Consider the following 22,947-nt stretch of genomic DNA (forward strand, 5'->3'; position numbering starts at 1 on the left):
AGAAACTATTACTTGACTATGAAATTGAATATTTTTATAAATGTCTAGAGCATATTAATTTTCGTAAACTGTCTTTAGACTTTGTATATACAGGCAAGGCACATCATGAAGAATGTGAATTGCTTAGCAACATATTCCTTTTACAAGAAATGTTATTAAATTCCATCTAGTTAACATCACCAATTGGTTGTCAAATCATTAAATTACTACAAATAGCTATTTTCAGGCCTGTTTGAATACAATTTTAGACAAAAATTGATAAAAACACGACTATCAAAAAATTAAAATAACTTATATTAATAAAAGTAGCATTTCAAATGAATACTAACAGCTAGTTCATAATTTTTAGCAACTTCCTTAACATATTTCCTAGCATTAGATGTTATATGATTCTCAACCATGATGTGCCCTACCTTCCTTTCACGTTTTGCCCAACTTTTGTGAAACACAAATTGTGTGTGTACATATATATATATGTATATATATATATATATATCAGAGTCCTGTTTAATTTCAAAAATAAATTTTCCTTATATTTTCAGGAAAATGTGAACAAAATTAGACAGCATTGTTTTATATGCCATTTTTATTAAAAAAAGGAATGAAACCCATGTTTTTGTAGATGAAGATTTAGTAAGTAAATTTAAAAGTAAAAGAATATAAATTATAAAAAAAAAATCATAATGTAATAGTCGTATTAACAATATAAAATTAAATCAGAATTAAAAATAAAATAAGAACCAACATTTATTTATACATAAAGCTTGGTTAAAAGAAAGTTGCAATAGATATTAAATTATTATCACTAACCAAGTTAATTATATTAATGAATATATGAAGTGGTTATAATAGAGAAAAATTTGAAACAAGAAATAAGTATTTTGCAAATTTATATTTAACTTTCAACAAGCTTATGAATACCATGTCTTGGAAGATTTATAGGAAATACTTGCAATGGAGGTTAGATTTATTTGTTATCTCAAATTTTAAGATTTCCGGCAAAATTTTTCCAGCACTTGGCTAAAAAAAGCATTCTCAGTATTAAATAAGTGAACATAATGCAGGACATTACAAATAAAATGTCACACATATAATACAAGCAGCTGCTGCAATGCGTCAGGAAAAAGAATGACAATAACATAGAAGAATGTACAACTATAAAGATGACACAATGAAACTCCAATTAAAATAGAACAAAAACGAAATGGGTATTGACATCAAACATCTCGATTTTTTTTCATAAAAATAAAATTTCCAGGCAATACCGCACTTTCCTAATTCAGTGAGAACTCTGATATATACATACATGTATGTACACAATCAAAATGCATATTATAAATTAATAAATAAAAAAGTTATAGTATTTAATGCTAATTACAATGAAAATAGGAAAAATATTTCCTATTTATAAAAAGATTTGTTTTTACTATAAAATTTCAAGTTTGAATGCTTATATCAACAAGTCTCTTAGTTTAAAATTAAGTATTTCGTGCAAACTTTAGTTTAAAATTGATCATTTATTATGAAACTAGTTTTAAGAGGGGAAGTTTTACTTAGTCAAAACTGAAGCTCTACAATAATAAAGGGTAATACAAAAAATTCACTTCTTAAAACCAAAAAATTGGCAAATGTATAAAAATATAAAAAGTTTACATGAACAAAAACCATGTTTTCAGAAGACAGACATAATTACCTAGCAACAGCATCACAAATAACTTAGGAATTCTTAATGATATAAACAATAAAGCACAAAATATCTTAAAGTAAATATGTCCACATATAATTATAGATAGGAACATTTGTATAAAACTAGCTTATGAGAAAATATAAAGCTGACAGTTGTTGGAAAAAAAGTAAATGAGCATTTATTCTTTGGGTAAGTTAATACCTTGGAGGCACAAAAATGTGCACACTATTCTTATGACAATCTGCAAATTTTAAATATTGCAGGCAATATTGCTGCAAATTTTAAATATTGCATGTCTCAGGCCATCACATTATCAGCAAGATGCTGTGTGAATTTCTGTGACATTTGAGGAATTTTTATCTTTTTTATTAGGACTTTTAGGTTGACAAAGCTTATTTAAGCAATCTGATGATAGAGAACACCATGTCACACCAGCACCAGCTCGGCAGTCACTAATTTCTGGACCCATTCTCCACCTACAATATTATTTTCATTTAAAAAAATTATGAAAATGAAACTATGAACAAAAAGAAGTTATAAAGTTAAAAGAAATTGCAGATGGAAAATCTGAAACTATGAGATAACAAAACACAATATGAAGTAGTACTCTTCAATTTCCTTCCATTTAATTATCTCATTTCATAATTAAGGATTAATAAGGAAGAAAAATTTCTATAACTGAGAATAAGAAACTTAGAAAAGCTGAACTCTTTAATGGAGCACCAAGTAAAATATTTTAATGACACAGAAGCAAATCCCAATAATTGCACTTTTAGGGGAAAAAAAGGTACATCAATATATGAAGGTTTTTTGATTCACAGTGTGAACAAATTCTTCAAGTTTCACCGCCTATTATTTACTTTTTTTCAAAAAAAAAAAATAAAGTAGTTATACACTATATTCCAATCCATATCCTAACTTCCATGAGCAACCGAATTGCATTTTTTAAATTAATTCAAAATCGTAATTTATGTAGATCAAGGAGCCGGTAGAAGGATCTAAAATAAAAATACTTCCAATTATTTGATACAGAAACAAAAATATTTAATTGCCCATCATCTATAGATCAGTTGCATTTATTAGACATTTCAATAATGGTTAAGTAATTTGAACATTTTATATAAAGAAAATTAATTAAATAAAACAAAGAAAAATGTGTATGTAAGACAACAGAATGAAAATAATTTAATAAAAAATAATTTGTAGCCATTTTACATTGTTCTGATTTACTTTTTCTTCATTACTTTAAGATCATTGGCATATTTTATAAATATACCATTTTTTACACTCAATGAACTTTTGATTTTATTTAAGAAAAGAATGAATTTTTTAAGAGTCATACTTCAGGTATAAAACTATTTTTCTGGCACTAGCATAATCTATAATATTTTTTGACACTATACAACTATGTATCTTTCTATTAGAAAATCATATAGAGATTATCATATTAACTTGACAAGATAAAAAAAAAAATAGAGTTCAAACATTTATTTTACCTGTCTTCTTCCACATCATAGATTTCAACAGCATTTAAATAATGAGTTCCATTATGGCCACCAATAGCATAAATATAACCACCAAGCGTTGCAGCTCCAACTCCACCTCGATTGCAGTTCATTGATTTAACAAAGACCCATTTATCAGTATCTGGGTCATATTTTTCGACTGAATTTAAAGGAACATTATTTTCAAATCCACCTGAAATCATTATAATTGTTAGAAACAATTATAAAAAGCAAAATTTTTACTAGTTTTCTTGCAGAATAAACATACTTTTTTCCAAGATAAAAGATATAATGTAGTATAAACCGGGACAAATAGAAGAAAATTGTCATAAGGAATTTGATAAATTTAAATGTCTTTAAACAGATTGGTATTAAATTAATTTAAGACAAATCATTGATCATTTTAAGGGATACAGTTTAACAAAGTTTTATAATATATTACTTGCAGTTTTGAAACACCAACAGACAACGCTTGAAATATATTTCTAATTCTCAACTACAATTTATTGGAAGTAAATGTTTCATAAAACTAATGTTCATCCAAACTTAAAATTTGAGATCTCTCAATACTATATTCACAAAATATCAAACTTGTTTATCATAAGCACTAATTTAACATTATAATCTGAAAAAAAAAAATGGTGAATAAGATTCAAAATATCTATTTAAAACTGTACCGTTTTAAGCGCATCATGAGTTTGACTATATATACAGCAACACATAATCAAACTAGTTTATTGCACCCTAATTCAACAAAGACTCAAGAATAACAAGGAAATATTTAAAAATTAGCTATTTACATGCTTATATAGAAAAAACGCTTTTGTTATGAGCATAACTGAGAGAAATCTTCAATACAGTCAACCCTCCTATAACGCGGTACTCTCAGAACGCGGTTTCCATATAATGCGGAGCTGAAAATGCGACAGCCCTCCTATACTCTCAGAACGCGGTTTCCGTCAACAGCATCCCATAAGTTCCTCCAGCGTAGCCTAAGCTGTTTAGTTCGTTAGGGCCTATTTGAATTATAAGGGAACAGATGGCGCCAGTTTCATGTAGGTCCAGGCAGTGGGATTGCGACATAGTAACTAGATATGTTTACATAAAGATTATCTCCGGCTTATCTCATAGCGACATCGGTTTTAGTCTTTTCAGAGCTCTTTCACAGTGCACACGTTTTGTTGGAGACCAAGCTTTTCTAAAATTTTTTCTGCACCGCCCGTTCATTCAGCTTTTTGCTGTTTAATTTGTGGTTTATAATTGGACAACATTACACAATACTGTAAGTAATATTCTTCATTTGTTCTGATATAATAAAAATAAAGTAAATATTAACCCTAGATTTGCATCATGTCAAGCACGAAAGAAACAAGGAAAGGGTTAAAAAGAAAGTTTATATCTCTTGAAGATAAAATCGAAATTTTAAATCGTTTAGAAGGCGGGGAAAAACTATCGTCGGTTGCAAAATCAACCAAGTTGAATGAATCTACAGTTCGAACCCTAAAGAAAAATGCAGACAATATAAGGAAAACTGTGGAAGATGGCTGTCCGTTAGGTGCGAAACGTGTTACTCGCACACGGAATTCTAAGTATCATTCGGAATTTCATCCCCCCTCTAATCATAACAGGCAGGCTGGAAGAGTATCGGCGACTGAATTAATGACATCTGCGGTTTTTAATTGTTTATTTTGTTCGGAAAAGAACCACTCTTCTGATTGTTGCGAGAATTTAAATGTTCAACAAAAAAGAGACAAATTAATTAAGGAAAGGAGATGTTTTTTATGCTGTAATATTTCTTGCAATGTAAAAATGTGTAAGAAAAATAATTGTTCGTTTTGTCAAGGGCGTCATGCACGTGCGATTTGTTTTAAATTAGAGAATTCTAAAAAACAAAATTTATGTTTAGATTCGAAAGAAAAGGGAGTTGATGTTAAAACTACCTGTTCAAATTCTGTGGTAAATAATAATAAAGGTGGGGTTTTGCTGCAATGCGTGAAGGCAGAGATTATTGGTAGCTCTTCGTCAGATAAAATATTTTGTTTATTTGATAATGGAAGTGAAAAAACATTTATTAAGAAAAACTTGTCTCGTAGATTGGGATTAAGGGTGTTAGGCTCAGAAAGGTTAAAAATATATTCATTCGGATCTAAAGTGCCTAAAAAACAAACTTGTCGTAAGGTAGAAATTAGGTTGAGGAATTTATTGAATGGAGATGAGGCGATGATTGAGGCAGTGGAAATCGAGGAAATTTCTAGAGCTAATATTACCCTTCCAAATCCGGATACATGGAAGGAAATGGAGTCAATGGGAATTAGATTGACATTTAGTAATGATGAATTGTTTGAAAATTGTGAAATTTCATTGTTAATTGGTCAGGATTTTTATTGGTCTTTAACAAAACAAATTAAAAGATTGGATTCCTCACTGGTTGCTATTGATACCAGTCTTGGTTGGTCTCTTCAGGGTAAATGTGATGAGCAGAGCGTTTGTACGTCTGTAAATTTGGTTATTAATGAAAATGAATTAATTTCGGCTGAATTAAGGAAATTTTGGGAGTTAGAAAATTTAGGAATATTTGACAAGGATTCGGTGAATTTAGGTAATAGAGATGAAGAGGTGCTTAGTGAGTTTGATAATTCAGTTAGTTTTGTAGAGGGTAGATACCGTGTAAGCTTGCCTTGGAGACCAGGAATGAGAGAAGTTTTGAAAAATAATGAAAATATTGCTCGTAAGCGTTTTGAAAGGTTATGTTGTAGGTTTGGGATGGATCCAGAGTTGCATTGTGAATATAGGGATGTAATCGATGGTTACATTAAGGAAGGTATAGTTGAGCATACTTCATGTGATTCTTTGAGGGATAGTACGGGATTTTTTCTGCCCCATCATGCAGTGATACGCAATGACAAATCTACCAGTAGACTGCGTATTGTATTCGATGGATCTAGCCATGAAGATGGGTATGCCTCGTTAAATCAAAGCTTATTTACTGGTCCAAACTTACATCCTGATATTCTGGAACTTCTTCTACGTTTTCGGAAAAATCCTATAGCGTTTACAGCAGATGTAAAATCTGCATTTCTTCAAATTGAACTTGATATTCCTGATAGAAACTTTACTCGTTTTTACTGGGCAGATAGCTTGAATGGTAATCCCTACATTTTGAATTTTACCAGAGTTCTATTTGGCCTTAGGCCTAGTCCATACCTTCTTGCAGCGACTTTGAAACATCATTTTAGAAAATACAAGGAACAGTTTCCAGAGACATTTGAGTTATTAAATAGCTCGATTTACGTCGATGATCTAATTTTGGGACAAAATAATATTGAAGACGCTTTAAGTACTTCCAAGGAGTGCTTGCAAATATTTAGTGATGCGGGTATGTTGTTACACAAATGGACCACTAATTCGGAAAATCTTGCTTTATTATGGAAACAAGAAAGTATTGAAACACAGCACTCTAAAAACACGTTGGCTGATTCCAAACCTTCAATTAAAGTTTTGGGACTATCGTGGGATGCCGAAAGTGATCTAATATATTTTGATCCGAAGGACCTTTTAAAATTTCTGTCTCGTAAAATAGAATCAAAAAGATCAATTTTGCGTGTAGTCGGACGAATCTTCGATCCTCTCGGTATACTAGGTCCATTCGTCATTAGATTGAAATGCCTTCTGCAGGAACTTTGGTCAGCAGGACTTGATTGGGACTCGGATCTTCCCCCTGAGCTACACCGCAAGTGGCAGAAGTGGAGTAGTGAGGCGGAGGATTTGACTTATATTAAAATACCATGTTATTATTTGGGTGAACCGAATAAAAAATTAATGAATTTGGAAATGCATTGCTTTTCCGATGCAAGCAAAATAGCTTATGGAACAGTTCTTTATTTGCGCTTTGTTACTTCACGTAATAGCATAGAAACTAGTTTTATTTGTTCGAAAAGTCGTGTAGCACCATTGAAATCGCTAACACTGCCACGATTAGAGTTGACAGCAGCCCTATTATCAGCCAGGTTAGCCAAACAAGTATCGTCTTGTCTTAAATTTAAAAGCAATATATATTTTTGGACTGACTCACTTATTTCGTATTATTGGATACGTGGTGATTCTTCAACCTTTAAACCATATGTCAAAAATCGCGTTGAAGAAATTCAGACACTTTCTAATCCAAATCAATGGGGACATAGTCCAGGAAGGGACAACCCCGCTGACATTATTTCACGAGGTACATCCGCTACCAAACTATTGCATAGTGAATTGTGGTGGAATGGGCCAGCATGGCTCAAACAACCACCAGATCAATGGCCCAACCTCCAACCCAATTTTGATTTGGACTTAAGTTCAAAGGAACTGGAACATCGCTCCAATGTCCATGTGGCTGTTACCAAGCAGAGAGAACCATTTGTCGACATAAATCGATTCAGCAGTTTAAAAAGACTCTTAAGGGTAACTGCTTGGGTGTTACGATTTGTGAACAATGCTCGAAATATTAATAAATCTACAAACTCGTGTCTCACGGCGGATGAGATACAAAATGCAGAAAAATTTTGGATAAAAAGTATTCAAAACGAATTTTATCCAGAGGAGATATCGACTTTAAAAGACAATAAGCAACTTCGAAATAATTCTGAAATAAAAACTTTAGTGCCATACTTAGATGAGGACAATATATTGCGAATTACCAGTCGATTAAATGAAGCAGATTTGTACTTGGGTGAAAAGCATCCAATAATTCTTCCTCGGCGTAGTAACTTTGCCGAGTTGCTTGTGATTAGGGAACATGAACGTATTGCTCATTGTGGTGTATCGGCAACTTTGACTCAAATTCGAAAAAATTATTGGATACCTAAATGTCGTCAGCTAGCAAAATCAATCATTCGGCTTTGTCTCATTTGTAAAAAATATGTCAAACCAGCTGACCAATTAAGTGGACAGCTGCCTCAGGACAGAATTTCTCAATCTCCCCCTTTCCAAATTGTGGGAATCGACTTTACAGGAGCAATACTCGTAAAGGACAGACAAGACTTTCATAAGTCTTACGTCGCACTGTTTACGTGTGCAGTCACGCGTGCTGTTCACTTAGAACTTGTATCAGATATGTCAACTAAGTGTTTTCTCCTTGCGTTCCGGAGATTCCTCTCCCGTAGAGGAAACTGCAAGATTATATATTCGGATAATGCGCGTACGTTTAAGGCTGCTCAGAAGGAGTTAGCGTATTTCACCAATATTTTGAAGGACAGTGAATTTCGACACTTCATCGCAGACAAGGGTATCCACTGGAAATTCATTGTTGAACGTGCCCCTTGGTGGGGTGGATTCTATGAACGACTAGTTAAAACCATAAAAGAACCCTTGAGAAAAATACTAGGCAAGGCTCTACTAACATACGAAGAACTTTCGACCGTACTCGCAGAGATCGAATTAATTGTTAATAATCGACCTCTTACGTATGTCGAAAATAGTCCAGGAGAGCCTGAACCTCTCACTCCGGCTCATTTCCTCGAATTAGGATATGGACAATCAAAATATCCCCTCCATTTCATAGAACTATTAGATTCTACTACTGCAAGGGATTCCTACAGTAAAAGAAAAACTTACAAATCTCTCCTTGTTAAACAATTATGGAAACGATGGAAAGAACAATATTTACTTCAATTAAAAACTAATAACCAATTTAAAACTTCATCTATTCATAAAAATTTAAAGGTTAATGATATTGTTCTTATTGAAGGAAATGTTAAATCAAAATTGTTGTGGGAATTGGGGATCATTCAGGAAATATTTTTAGGTAGAGACAATTATGTCAGATCTTGCTTGGTTAAAACTTCTAAAGGCAGCTTTAAAAAACCTATACAGCTTCTTTATCCTTTAGAAATTAATTGATACATTTTACTAATTTTGTTTCTATTTTGCAGATAAGAGTAACTTAAATAATTCACTTCTTTTTTAACCAGTTTGAAAGCCTTAAGTATGTATACACGTTTAAAAATATTTTGCTCTTTGTAATTCAGTAGAATTTTTCTTATATATTCAATTTGCATCGTAATGTATGTTTATTGTATGTGTAATAATTTTTTGTAATTGTTTATGAATAGTCTCATTATGATAACTGTTTTAGTTATATCTTTATTTTGATAAGTATTATTGTAAATGCTTAAATGGTATTAATTAGGTGAACATTCTGTTCACCGGTGGGGTGTGTGCCGAATTAATTTGCACAAGGCGCTTTGGCGCACATTCCAATGTAAAAGGAGCGAAGTAAGCAGCTACCGGCTGCCTCCCCTAAGTTTGTTGTAATACAGTAGTTGTAGTCGTGATTGTCATGCAAAAGGATTGCCTGCGGTCTTCTGCAGCTTGTGTGAACTTACCTCTGTTATGTAAATAAATGTTATTATTATTATAGTTCATCGTAGTTCAATTCGTCGTCATCGTGCACAACGGCATTATATTGGAAAAAACTACCATCTAGAGCCTTCATTTTGAAAAATCAAAGGCGTGTTCAGGGGCTTAAACCTTCAAAAGAACGTGTCACCCTTCATATGTGCAGCAATCTTTCAGGGAGCCTGATGATAAAACCTATGATAAAAAATCGTTCTTCAACTCCCCGTGTTATGAAAAATATTAATAAGACCGAATTGCCTGTATTCTGGCGATCTAATAAGAAAGCTTGGATGACCCAAGATTTATTTAAGGATTGGTTTTATAATTGTTTTATCCCGGCAGTGGAAACCCATACGATGGAAAAAAAATTGTATTTCAAAGTTTTATTGGTTCTTGATAATGCTGGTTGCCACAACATACAACTGGATCATCCAAATGTAAAAATTGTCTTCTTTCCTCCTAACTGCACGTCATTGATACAACCTTTGGACCAAGGAGTCATTCAAACTTTAAAAATGTATTACACACGCCAAGTTTTCCAAACCATTTTCGACAGATTAGAAAGTAGTGAAAATAAAACCCTTACTCAAGTTTGGATGGAATTTTCTATTTTAGATTGTATTAGAACCGTGTCATCTGCTTGCGCGGAAATTAAACCATCAACGCTTAATGCGTGTTGGAAACCCCTTTTACCTGAAATGGTTCAAGCAATACAAGATGATTCTACAATTTCACTCCCAGTTACAGAAATAGTAAACATTGCTTCTCGTTTAGGCGATGAAGAATTTACAACAAACCATCAGGATATAAGAGAACTCGTACTCGAGGAATAAACTTTAGATGAGGATGAACTGATGGATTTAATTGATGCACCCACCTCAAATCCATTGGTAAATGAAAATAAGAAAAACGAATGGGTGCCAAATGTCGATTTACAAGATGTAAAAAAAGGGCTAAATTTGGCTAAAGAATTAGAACTCCATTTCATTGAAACTGATCATTCAACGGTGCGTAGCGCAAAGTTTAAAAGAAAGTTAAGAAATTGCTTAGCTCCCTATAGAGAGGTTTTAGTGGAATTAGAAAAAAAAGCTACAATCGAAAACCAATGTGAAGATGAGCCAAGTGAGGAAGATATTTTGCCTATTAAAAGAAGACGAGTTAGGTGACTCATATTATCTGACAGCGAGGATGAGTGTTGAAAAATTAAATTTTACAAAAGTCTTTCTTGCGTTTGTTGGAAAACAGATTTATAGTTTAATTTTGGTATCATTTCTTTATATAAACTTTTCAATTCAATAAAAATAATTTATCTTGTCCTTATTGGTCTCCATACAACGCGGTACGAATGATGTGATTTGTACTAATTCTGCATTTCTTACAGCGCGGTAGACGGTTTCCATAGAACGCACTACGAATTAGCCTGGTTTGTACGGTTAAATCCGAGTTTCTTATAGCGCGGTTTCCATATAATGCGGTACGCACTCACTGCGTTATAGGAGGGTTGACTGTACTTTAAAATTATTTAAGTTTCTAGAAAAAAAAAATTATCAGATCTTTGAAGGAAATTTCATTCCCTTTCCAAAAAGAGTATGTTCAAAAATAACAAAGAGAAACATACAATATCTATGGAACAAATAGGTAAGTTTATTAAATAAATTAATCTATCAATATTTGTTTACCAATTTAGTCTTAAATGCATCAGTGCCTTTAATATAGAAAAATGGCGTCTCGCCCCCTTTGTGGACACAGTCCATATAACATGACACTATGTTTACTTTCCAACTAGCTAGACTGTTAAAATATTAACTGGAGTTCTGTGGCGAATGACAATACAAGTTTAATCGCTTTATGTCTCCAACAAGCAAATTTTAATGCCATTTTATTGCCAAATAGAATGTTTTGCTTCATAAAAAACTTTTGACTATTTTCGAATTAGCTAGAAGTATAAAATCACTCCACCAGCTTATAGTGAAAATTTAAATAATTTCCTCAATTTTTATTTTTAACCTTTCAAGAGTGAAAAAAATGCCCTACTTTTTTGATATTAATGCAAACCATTAAAATCAAAATAGTTTTTATCCCCTTAAATAAGTAGATTCTACTGAATAACTCTAAATTTTGAAAAATGCAAAGATAAAGCACATCACTTTAGTTTCGGACATATATGCGATGACCACAATTTGAAACCTCTTCTTAAAAAACATATAGGTTCAAATTTTCCTGCTCCACAAAGAGTTAATCGTTAATTGAAATTTAAAGCACTGTTCAGATTGCTCAAATTTTAATTGTAGTTCTGTGTTTGATGACTACTATAAGTTGTGTTGCCTAAACGCTGAAAGCAAAATTGACCTTCATTTTATTGCTAATTGACCTTTTGAACATTTTACGAGTAAGCAGACAAAAGCAAAATAAAAAAACATAAAAGATAAATAAATAAATAATGAAACTCAAACAACTACTTCTTCAGTTTACATAATAATTATTACAAAGTACTAAATATCAAGGGATTTTACTTTTATAAATTTATTTTATGGAAATTCAATATTGCTTAGAAGAAACATTTTATATTTTGAAAGAAGGTGGGCGATTTTAAACTTAGTTTGGGTTAATATTTTCACCCATGTATTTGCCTAAATTGTTAAGAGTCATACCAGATAAATTAAATATTTTTTTTTCTTTTCTTAAAAAAAGAATTTAAAAGCTGAAAGTAATGACCTATTTGAGTACATTTGTATTTGTCATTAGAAAGTTTAGTCAAACACTTTTCACAAGAAAAAATGAACTATTAACAGATTAATGCTATTAATTTGTTTATTAAACAAATTAATTTCAATTAAAAAAGTATTCCAACTAGCTTTTCAGAACATTGCAGAACTTTTCCCTAAACAAGAATAAAATATTAAAAAAAAAAAAAAAAAACTCACATAATGTAAAACACTGCCAATTTTTAAACAAGAAAAACAATGCATTACCAATTACATAGATGACACCATCTAATACTGCAGCCCCAGCTCCAGCTCTACATCTATTCATTGGTGATATAAAAGTCCATTTATCAAGATGAGGATCATATACTTCACAGGTATTCAATGATACTTGTCCACAATTTCCTCCTAAGGCATACATCAAACCCTACATTTGTAGTTAAAAAAAAGTACATATTTAAATGAATTGTTGTACAAATTTTATATTAAAAGCTTGCTGTTTATTAAATAAATATTTATGATAAAAATTAACCATAGTTTATACCTAACTGAAACAAATTATATTGATGTAAAACATTTATAAAATCAATTGAGAGAAGCATATTTTATTCTTTTTCATTCACATAAAGAAAAATTTAGTCATCCAAAATTCTGAGAGCTTTAAATCTTATTACAAAGTATGAAAAATCACACGAACTAAACACCTCCAAAGTAACAAAATAATCCTTTAAGTATTTCCTGAGAAATTTAAAAATGTTGAAATGTGTCTATTCTATTATTGTAGGGTAGTGTGCATAGATATATTAAAATTATTGTAATAATTTATGACAGAATTCAGGCATGAAAAAAGTGTTTCAGAAATAGATAAACAACAAACCTTCAATTTTACAACAGCTACTCCTCCTCTAGCACAGTTCATTGGGGCAACAACACTCCATACATCAGAATTAACATCATATCTTTCAACAATGGAATAGAAAACAACATCATCTAAGCCACCAACTGCATATACAGGGCCACCCATTGAACAAAGTCCAAGGCCTCGCCTAAACAATGTTAGAATTACCTTTAGTTATAATTATTAATAAAATATACTATTAATATATATATATATACACACACACATATATATCAGGTCGTCGCCGAGAGGTGAAAATAAGCAGGTTTCAGGTTCCATACAAAATTATTATTTACTAAGACATGAAGAAGAGCTAGCATCCAAGTGACAAAAGATCAAAGTGCTCCTCAATAAAAGTTAGAGAAAATCTTTCAAAATAAATCCGTAAAATGCTTCATTTTAGGGAAATCTTAGTAATCATAATTGGTCTATTAGATAGGTCGAGGAAAAAAGTCTTTCTCACGATTCCATGAAAGGGAGAAATCAAAAATGTCAATGCATAACTTGAAGTCAAAAATACAGGACGTGAATATTAAAGGGTGAGAAAGAGTGTTTAGTTCAGAATAATAAATTAAGAAAAAAAATTAGATAAAGGAATAACATAAAATATTAATTGAAGATTTAATTATTTGATTGCAATGATTTTGATTTAATTAAAGATATTTATCCTATGGAACTAAATTTAATAAAGACTAATTCAGATGAAAATGGCACTTTTTTTTTAAGATCTTGATATTAAACTTCATTACCAAAAAATTTTCATCAGATTATACGATAAAAGAAGAGATTTTAAATATAATGTTATTAGTTAAACACATTTTAATTGCAATCTATACTTTAAGATTTCTAAGAATACTTTGATTGGTCAAATTATTAGGTTTAAATTTATTCATAATAATAAAGCAGATTTTCTTTCAGCTATCGAGAATTTTAAGATTACATTAGAGAATAATAATTTTCCTTTTAATTACTGTAATTATAATATTTTAATTCAAAATATTTTAAAGACGTTCAAATAATTTGGCCAATATTGAAGCCCGCATAAATAGGCCTATGGGGTGAGATTTAAAATTTTTTGTTCCTGAAGCATATAGATGGCAGCACTTTTATAGAATTTTTACTCATTGAATGTTTTATGCTTCATTTTTCAAAATTTTCAAAACGGGTCAGTAATTGATTTATTTCTAAAGTTTTCTTAATGATTTGGCAATCTATATATTATTTTGATTTGGTTATTCTAACTGTGACATTATCTTTATTTATTTTTCTTATATGTGGGCATTTCATTATTAAGTCTTACTCCGTGTACTTTTAAATTCGGTTTGTCATTAATTTTTCATTGCATTTACATCTCAACTTTTCTAATTGCTTCTTATTTGTTTATCCATTATGAGGCCTCAGGGTGCAATCAGTTTTTGGTATTACCACTGACAACAGAAAGGCTCCTGTGCATTGGCTGCTCCCAAGTGCTGTCTTGCTAACATACATACCTTAAAATATTCTTTGTTTTCTGCTAGAATTTCTGACTTTCTCAATTAAAATAAGACAAATTTGGTTTTAGCTGCTTTTAGCACTTTTTCATTTTGATTTATTATTTTAAATGCTATTAATTATTTTGGCTTTTCTGAATTTGGGTAAATCAGTCTCATTCTTTGATTAGATTATTTAGTGTTAAGTACCAGTTCCATTTCACATTCATAAAAAAGTATAAATTATTCCTGCATTACATCACTGATCAACCATTTTAGATAATAAAATCAGGGTTGCCACTTACGAAAAAAAATGGCAGTAGGGACTATATATTTTTATCTTTTTTTTGAGGGGGAGGGGAGGCAAGAAATAACTATACATGAATTCAACGTCCTTTTCTTGATTATAACACATGTATTTGTGACATTTTTTCAAAGTAACATTACAATTGTTAACAGGCCCGGACTGGCCAGTAGGCAGACCGGGCAAATGCCCGGTGGGCCGGTCTGGCCTGAGGGCCGATTGTACCGAGCCAGCAGCGACAAATTTTTTTTTATACATTGCATGAATTCAAACAATATTGCGCAAATAATAATAACATTAAATAACATATATATGATATATGTGGTAATAATATTGTTTTAATATACAGGGTGATTCAGATCATGCGTGCTACCCATTTTTTTCGAGAATGGAGCAAATAATCGATTTGAAATAAAAAATCTAATAACTAAATCGACCCCAAGGAATTCAATAGTGATATTGTTAATTCCCGGAAGTACCGGAATTTGAACACAGTTTTGATTTTTTAAATGGAAACCTATATCTTATTTGGCATCATTGGAGAGGGTTTTCGAAAAGAAGCAACTTTTACTTGAAATTTTTTTATATCTCTTACTGTTCTCAAGATAATAGATACGAAAAAATTCTGATTATTTACTTCAATTTATCATTTTTATCAAAAATAATTCACTTAAATTATCAAAATCGCTTCAATTTTTATAAAACATGGGAAGAAAAGCACAAATGTGTTTTAATGAAGGTAAAAGACATTATGACGAAAAAAAATTTTTTTTAGTGAATATGTCAAAATCTATTTAATATGTATTTTTTCTTATCTATTATCTTGAAAATAGTAGGAGATATTAAAAAATATTTTAAGTAAAAGTTATTTATTTTCAAAAACTCTCTTCAATGATGCCAAATAAGATATAGGTTTCTATTTAAAAAATATATGAAACATCGTGTATATGAAAGATTTCTTGCTGTTGTAGAGTGTATGTAAATCTTCAACTGGACAGAATGTACTTTCTTTAGTGGATTCAGTTTTAAAGTCTTGTAATATAGATATAACAAAGTGCATCGGTAATTCAACTGACTGGGCTGCAAATATGTAAGGTGAATATAAAGGATTTTCTTCATGGCTTTCCAAAGAGTCCCCTGGTCTCATTCATGTGTGGTGTTATGCACATGTCTGAAATTTAGTTTTAGGAGATACCACGAAGACACTAATTGAAAGTGCATAGTTTTTCAGCCTACTAAATAGCGTCGCAGTATTTTTCCGTGAATCATACCAACGCATAAACATCTGGGAACAAAGTAACGAGCACGGAAATAAAAAAAAAGGCTCGCAACTATTGAAGAAACACGTTGGTGGTCCAAAGATTCTGCATTAAAGAAAATATTTGGTTAATTTTCAAACTCAGATTCTACTATTAAGCCGTTATATACCACATTGATTACAAGTTTAGAAACTATACAACAAAATTCAAATTTCAAGCCAGATATCCTTGCAAAGGCAGAAATATTTTTGGAATCATTTTGCAAATATGAAACAGTAATCACCGTCAAAATATTCTCAAGAATATTTGAATTAACTACAACGCTCTCCCAATATTTGCAAACCTCTGGTTTAGACATCTTAAAAGCTTTTGGAATGGTATCACAAACGTGTTCAGAACATAAAAAAAATAGTGAGAGATTTTGAAGGTGTACAATAAGTTACAGATGATTTCATTATTTGCGCAAATAAGGAGCTTGAAGAAACTGAAACTGAAATTCAAACAAAGTTTCCATAAAAAAGATTGAAGAAAAGAAAATTGATACCGGGTGAGACAGCGTCGAATGAAACAGTTTTTGATGATGAAACCACTGCATTTAAGATAAACGTCCATAACATTATTTTCAGCACAGTTGTAGCGTCAATGGAACGCCGATTTCTGGCAAATGGAAAATTGTACGCCGATTTTTCCTATCTAGATCCGAAACGTTTTCCTGAAAAACGTCTTAACAAGCTTCTATCTGGCGAACTAAATGAGCTAAGCAAACTCTTGCTAAAATTTGACGAAACAGCTATAGGTGAAAGTTTTCGGATTGAACTAAGAAATTTAGCTTTACATTGGGAAAAACTGAAAAATTCAGACTTAGGAGATTATAAAATAATCACAGAAGATCATTCAAATGAAATAACGACTTTTCTTTGGAAACAGAAGAAGTAAGTCTAAAATGTGAGACACGCAGTGCGTTCAAAAATTGTGCTATTTGTTGCCACAAGATGTTACAACTGAGATTCAATTGATTGACCAATTCTTCCAATTTAATTAGTCTAGCATTAAAATTCTTACTAACATTGTCAAAAAGTCAGGTGGCTTGTGAAAGATCATTAAAAATAATTAAAAATAGAATGAGGAGTACTTTATCTTCTGATAATTTGAATGCTCTCATGGTAATGGCAAATAGAAAAAAAATCTATTAATGAAATTAGATAGCGACGACATAATCGATCAAGTAGCAGAAAATAGTGAGCCTCTTCAAAAGTTAAATTTAATTTTAATTTAGTGACTTTTGAAGAAGCATCAAATTTATTTTTAAATTTTTTTTTATATAAATCATTCATGCATGTGTAGTATAATAAATATTTTTATTTACTCTTCATCTTTCACCTTCTTTTTGATTTTATCAACCTATTACCTCATAAGAACCATTTATTTTAAACTGAAATATATTCTCTAAAGGATTAGTAAGCAATTTTTATCTACTTTCTTACTTCGATAAATTAACTTACGTTCATGAGAATTTATAAGTAAAAAATGACTAAGAATGATACATTAGGAGCCGCGTACGCTTCGTGCACGCGGTGTTTATGTGAGTTAGAGGGCCGATGTCTCCAAAATGCCCGGGCCGATTTTAGATCCCAGTCCGGGCCTGATTGTTAATATATAGTGGTAGTCACAGATAGTTTACTCTTACACAATAAAAGAAATGAAATGCTTTTACTATCAATATTTCCTCTTTAGTGCCTAAGTAATCAACCTGTTTAATTCAACAGAAATATTATGTCCAGACATCTCTGCAACAAAATACTTAGGTTTACCATAGTGATTTAAGTATTTTTGAAAGGAATAAAATCTAAAATGCATCCTGGAAATATACAAAATGGAATATAATTTTAGCAGGATTCACGACGACAGAAAATTACAAATAAAATTTTCTTTATTGCTAGTTAAGAAAAAATAATTTTATGAAATTTCGTAAACTAGTTACTTAAAAAGTGAAGCACAAAATGTCAGAATAGCATTTGGTTTTTTTTAAAACATATATTTTTTTTCTTCTTCTAATTGTGCAATTTAAAGGATGAAAAACATATTTTCCACCAGCTTCATTAATTTTTAAATATCAATGGGATGCTATTTTTCTACTTATGATATGTGAGGCTTCTGCTAGAAACTTCAGAAAATACAAAAAGCAAAAATAAGCAAAACAATGGAAGTTATGTTTACATAAATGAGGGTAACAGTAAAGGTTACGTGAAGTCAAGAGGCATGAAGTTGTACATTCATTCATTTTATTATTTCTCATTGATTATTTGTCTCTTTGATTATTATTCTCATTATTCGTATTTTTAAAACAAACAAAAAAGTATTATTAGTTTCATTTTTAAAATTCATTCTCAATCCTAAAAATACTTTAACAAAATAATACTGGGGAAAAAATGGCCTTATAAAGAGTTAAAGAAACAATGTCATTTAAAAATAAAAATTTCCTTTAATCAGTAAGTAGAAATTGATGTAATCTACTTAAATTTTACAAGAAAATATAGTAGAAATTGATAATAAATGTTATTTACCTTGGAGTAGACATTGAGGACAAAGAAGACCATTCATTCGTCATAGGATCAAAGACCTCTGCACTTGACATATGAACATTTTCATCACGACCACCAACGACATATATTTTACCTATAAAAGTCAGATATATGCTTCATACAAAGAAGGCTAATTAAATTCTATTAGCAAAAATTTTAACTGGCAACTTAATTAACAAAAGTGAATACTGGCAGATTCAATAACGTACAAACATTTGTTATTCCTAGAACAATAATTAAAAACATTTTCTAAGATATAAATTTGAATATTTTGAAAATAACTTAAGAAAAATAAATAAATAAAAAATAAAGGGAGACAGGTTAATTACTTAAAATTTTCATTTTATTTTGTTTAATATACCCACGCCTTATAAAATCAATGATTAAATATTTGAAGTCTTGTATTTGAAACAAAATACACTGCTCAAAACAATTAAAGGATATTGAGGTTGTGTGGTGATCTTCCACCTGGAGAATGATACATTATCGACAGACGTAGTAGGCTATATGAGATAAAAATGACATTTGTTTGGCAGAAAAAAATGCTTTTTAGAGTATTTGGGTACGACAGAGAAAAAAACACAATTTGTGCATATGAGAAAAAATAAATAAAAAAGGTGTTCCCTTAAAAGCAAATAGTTTTTTGTAGGAGTATAGTTTTCCCGGATGACCAGCAACATTGAACACCTTTGAGGTATTGATTCATTGAGGTTATAAATAAGGGGCTGGGTGGGGAATTCTATCATACTCCTCCTCCAGAAGAGCTCTTTCCAGTTCTTTGAGAGTTTGTGGTGGTGGTAGGCGTCCAGCAATCTGTTGACCTAGAATGTCCCAAGCAAGCCTAACTGGGATCATGTCCCGAGAACTTGCTGGCAAATCAATTCGTATGATTTCTTCCTCTAAGAGAAAATCATTCACCAAGTTAGCACGATGTGGCCCGCAGTTGTGAGCCGTTAACATGAAGTCATCACCAATTGCTGCAGCGTAAAGAACTATAATAGGTCTCAGGATTGGCGACCAGTCAGAGCTCCACTTCGAATGATATGGAGATTGGTCCACCACTCTCCCACTACCAAATCTTACACTTTCGTGCATGAATGCAGGATTGTTCCTAGTGCTATGTTCCTTCTAGAAGAAAATATGCCTATAATCAGGATGAACAAAAAAACTGGACTCGTCAGAGAAAGAAATATTATGCCATTCATTTCTCCTCCAGTTCACATGCTCTGTTCCCCACTCCCTGTGGGCGCAACAGAGCCTTGCTGCTAACGTGACACACACCATTGGTCGGCGAGCATATAGGCCTATAGAATGAAGGTGCTGCAGGTTGGACAGTTTGTGTTCAAACTGTAGTGCCAGTAGCTGAGTGAAGGTGTTTCGTTGTCTCCAAGACGTTACCGTTAAATAATGGACTTCAATAGGCGTTGTTGCACATCTACGCCTTTGCCCTGATCTTCAGCTTGCATTTTCAGTCTCCAAGAAACGGTTCCAAATCCTGGAAATTGCGCTTTGAGACACTCCAACGGCTTCTGCTACTTCGGCCTGTGTTTAGCTCCATTTAACTGGCTAGAAACTCTCGAAGTTTCTGATTCAGTTAAATGACTTTGTTGAGACATTGCACTCATTGAAACAATGCGCTTACGGAATGTCGATATGTCGATCATTCTTTTCCGCTTTGTCTTACATTAAGTTGAAAGCCAAATCAAATGTCTTTGATATCAAACTTAAAATTTGCATACTGAGAAGTTTAAAAATAAGAAAAACTTGCATTAATGATTATCTTCTACTTTATAAAAAAAAAAATGCTAATACCGTTATTTTAAACATGATTTACAATATCCTTTAATTGTTTTGAGCAGAATATTATTATATACATATAAATATTTTGCAGTTTGAGAAAGGATTTTGTATTTAGTGAATACATTTTATTTACTATTATTAATATAAAGCATTTAATATACAAATTAAGTTGCTTTATATAATCTAGGAATGAACATTATTAAAAAATTAAAATTTTAATACTTGAAATAGAAAGTTTTCAACATTACTCACAGCTAATAAAAATGAAAAGAATGTTAAAAAAAAAAGTTCTTTTGACTTTCATACTAGTTTTCACATAACTCAAAGGGTTATAAATATAGCAGCAACAACTTAGTTCAGAAAGTCGTAGAATATCTAGTGCATCCTAACAGGATAGCAAAGTATCCAGTATTGTTGCCAGTGTACTTAATACGTAAAACTATCGATTTAGTAAAAGGGGCATTTGCAGTGTGTGTGAAACTTTACAGTGCTGTTTCAGCCACTTTATTTAAGTAATCAGCAGTAGTAGATTAAAACAAAGGCTACCCATGACAGAAATGTACTGGAATATTAGCAAAGCTGTTGCAAGAATGTATTACCATGTAGGCCAATTGCATAATGGGTGAAAGTGCTTAGTGCTGACTGAATTTAAAACTGTGAATTTGCATCACAAAGGTTAGCCCTCCAATTTTTAGCATCAGATGAGCGGTCTCCTTTGCACAGACCGTTGATTCATTGTCCATGAATTGAAATTAAGATCAGTCATAAAACAGTGTTTCACATAATGAAAACTGTAATTGATTTTTGAAAAAGACAAAAACTGTTAATAATCTTTGGTAATGGTGATTTTGTGAGGAATTGGAACACCCTATGTACTTACCAGCAAAATTTTCTACTACTGCTACAGATTTTTCATTTGCATTTTTTATTTTACTTTCTATGAAGAATTTGTGTTATTTTTTCATGTAAGAGTGCTTTTAAAATGCGCAGATTTTTCCTTCAAGAAGATGAAAACATTATTTAACTAAGACTTTACATCCTTTTAGTTACAGATTTATTATTTTCTGTGACTCACTACTCCCATTTTAAGCATGTCAAACGTTTTCATGAACATCTAGATAATTTTCATCAAAATGATTTTCATACACTTTGTAATTTCTAAACATGAAATTTTCTTATTTTGAACACATATTATGGAAGAATTTTTTTTGAAAAAAATTTCTGTGTAAATATTATTTACATGTGTTTCGATTTTGAATACTAACTTAAAATTAATTTGTTTTACTTTAAAGATTTTAAAAGTTCGGATCTAAATAAGATTATAGATAATTGTCCTTCTGTTGCCATATTTTCTGTCCTTCTGTTACCATATTTTTTGTCCTTCTGTTACCAATAAAAAGCTACTAAAATAAAAACCCAATAAAATTTTAACTATTTTGTATTAATTAATGAAATAATTCTACTTTGTACACAAAAACATTGATTTCTAAACCTAAAAGGTTCTAGGTGAGATAGTTGGGATGCAATATTTTGGTAACGGAAGGACAGTTATTATGTCACTAAATTATAGGGCTGTTTCGTGGTTAGAAAACTGTACAGAGTAAAAGTGACTTTGTCCCTGATTTTCAGAAAATTAATAAGTTAATTGGAAAAAATATGTTATGATTCAAGAAATTCATATATTTCTGAAGAAAATAATGTGTGACCAAATAATTAAAAAAATTTAAGCCCCTTGTCTCCTTTTTCCCAGAATTCACCAAACTCTTTTTTTTTTCTTTTCGTTTTTTGCTTACTTGTAGCAAAGTAAAAGTTAAAATAATTTTATTTTCCTATAATAGAATGTTGAAATATATCTAATAGTATGGTAACATAAGGTAACATTCAGTTCATTTACAAAGTTGCTCATATTTAATTTAAATATGTGAAGTCAAAATACACAGTTTTTGATTATGATACTATTTATGAAATTTTTATGCATAAAAATAAATATGAATGTTTAGTAAAATTTTAACTTCATGCCTAACAATAGAGGCCTAAATAGTTTACCTATCTTTGTAACAAACAATTTTGTTCAAAGCACAATTGATCCAGTGTTTTTTCATATTCTTTTCTTCAAACAACAAAATTATTCTAGACTTGATGCATTTAATATAATATTATGTTTGCTTATTTAAAAGATTTTTCATAAAAATTGATTTAACAAATGTATAATAATTTTTATCTAACTTTTATTAATATCATGTTAAAATAAAGCTGTAAATTTTAAGACCCCTTTTCGTAAATCTATTTATTATTTCGTAGCAGACATTTTTATTTTTAAGAACTTTTAAGACAAGTATTTTAGACACAGGGTCACTCATATC

The 22,947-nt window shown here is 31.0% G+C and overlaps 1 protein-coding gene across 2 annotated transcripts in view; it reads right to left on the reverse strand.

Moving 5' to 3' along the window:
• Positions 1-1,842: 1,842 nt before the first annotated feature.
• The window catches only part of LOC107450103 (kelch-like protein 8), a 29,568-nt gene continuing 8,463 nt past the window's right edge, over positions 1,843-22,947 (reverse strand). For both annotated transcript variants that reach the window (XM_016065836.5, XM_016065835.4), the window contains exons 6-10: positions 18,767-18,878; positions 13,150-13,318; positions 12,540-12,699; positions 3,184-3,385; positions 1,843-2,163 (exon numbers count right to left, since the gene is read on the reverse strand). In XM_016065836.5, the coding sequence (XP_015921322.1) occupies positions 2,001-2,163; positions 3,184-3,385; positions 12,540-12,699; positions 13,150-13,318; positions 18,767-18,878 (806 nt within the window). In that variant the 3' untranslated portion in view covers positions 1,843-2,000. The remainder of the gene's footprint in view (positions 2,164-3,183; positions 3,386-12,539; positions 12,700-13,149; positions 13,319-18,766; positions 18,879-22,947) is intronic.

The sequence above is a fragment of the Parasteatoda tepidariorum genome, chromosome 11 (assembly GCF_982258835.1).
Source record: "Parasteatoda tepidariorum strain Cologne lab strain chromosome 11, Ptep-v5.0, whole genome shotgun sequence".
Lineage (NCBI taxonomy): Eukaryota > Metazoa > Arthropoda > Arachnida > Araneae > Theridiidae > Parasteatoda > Parasteatoda tepidariorum.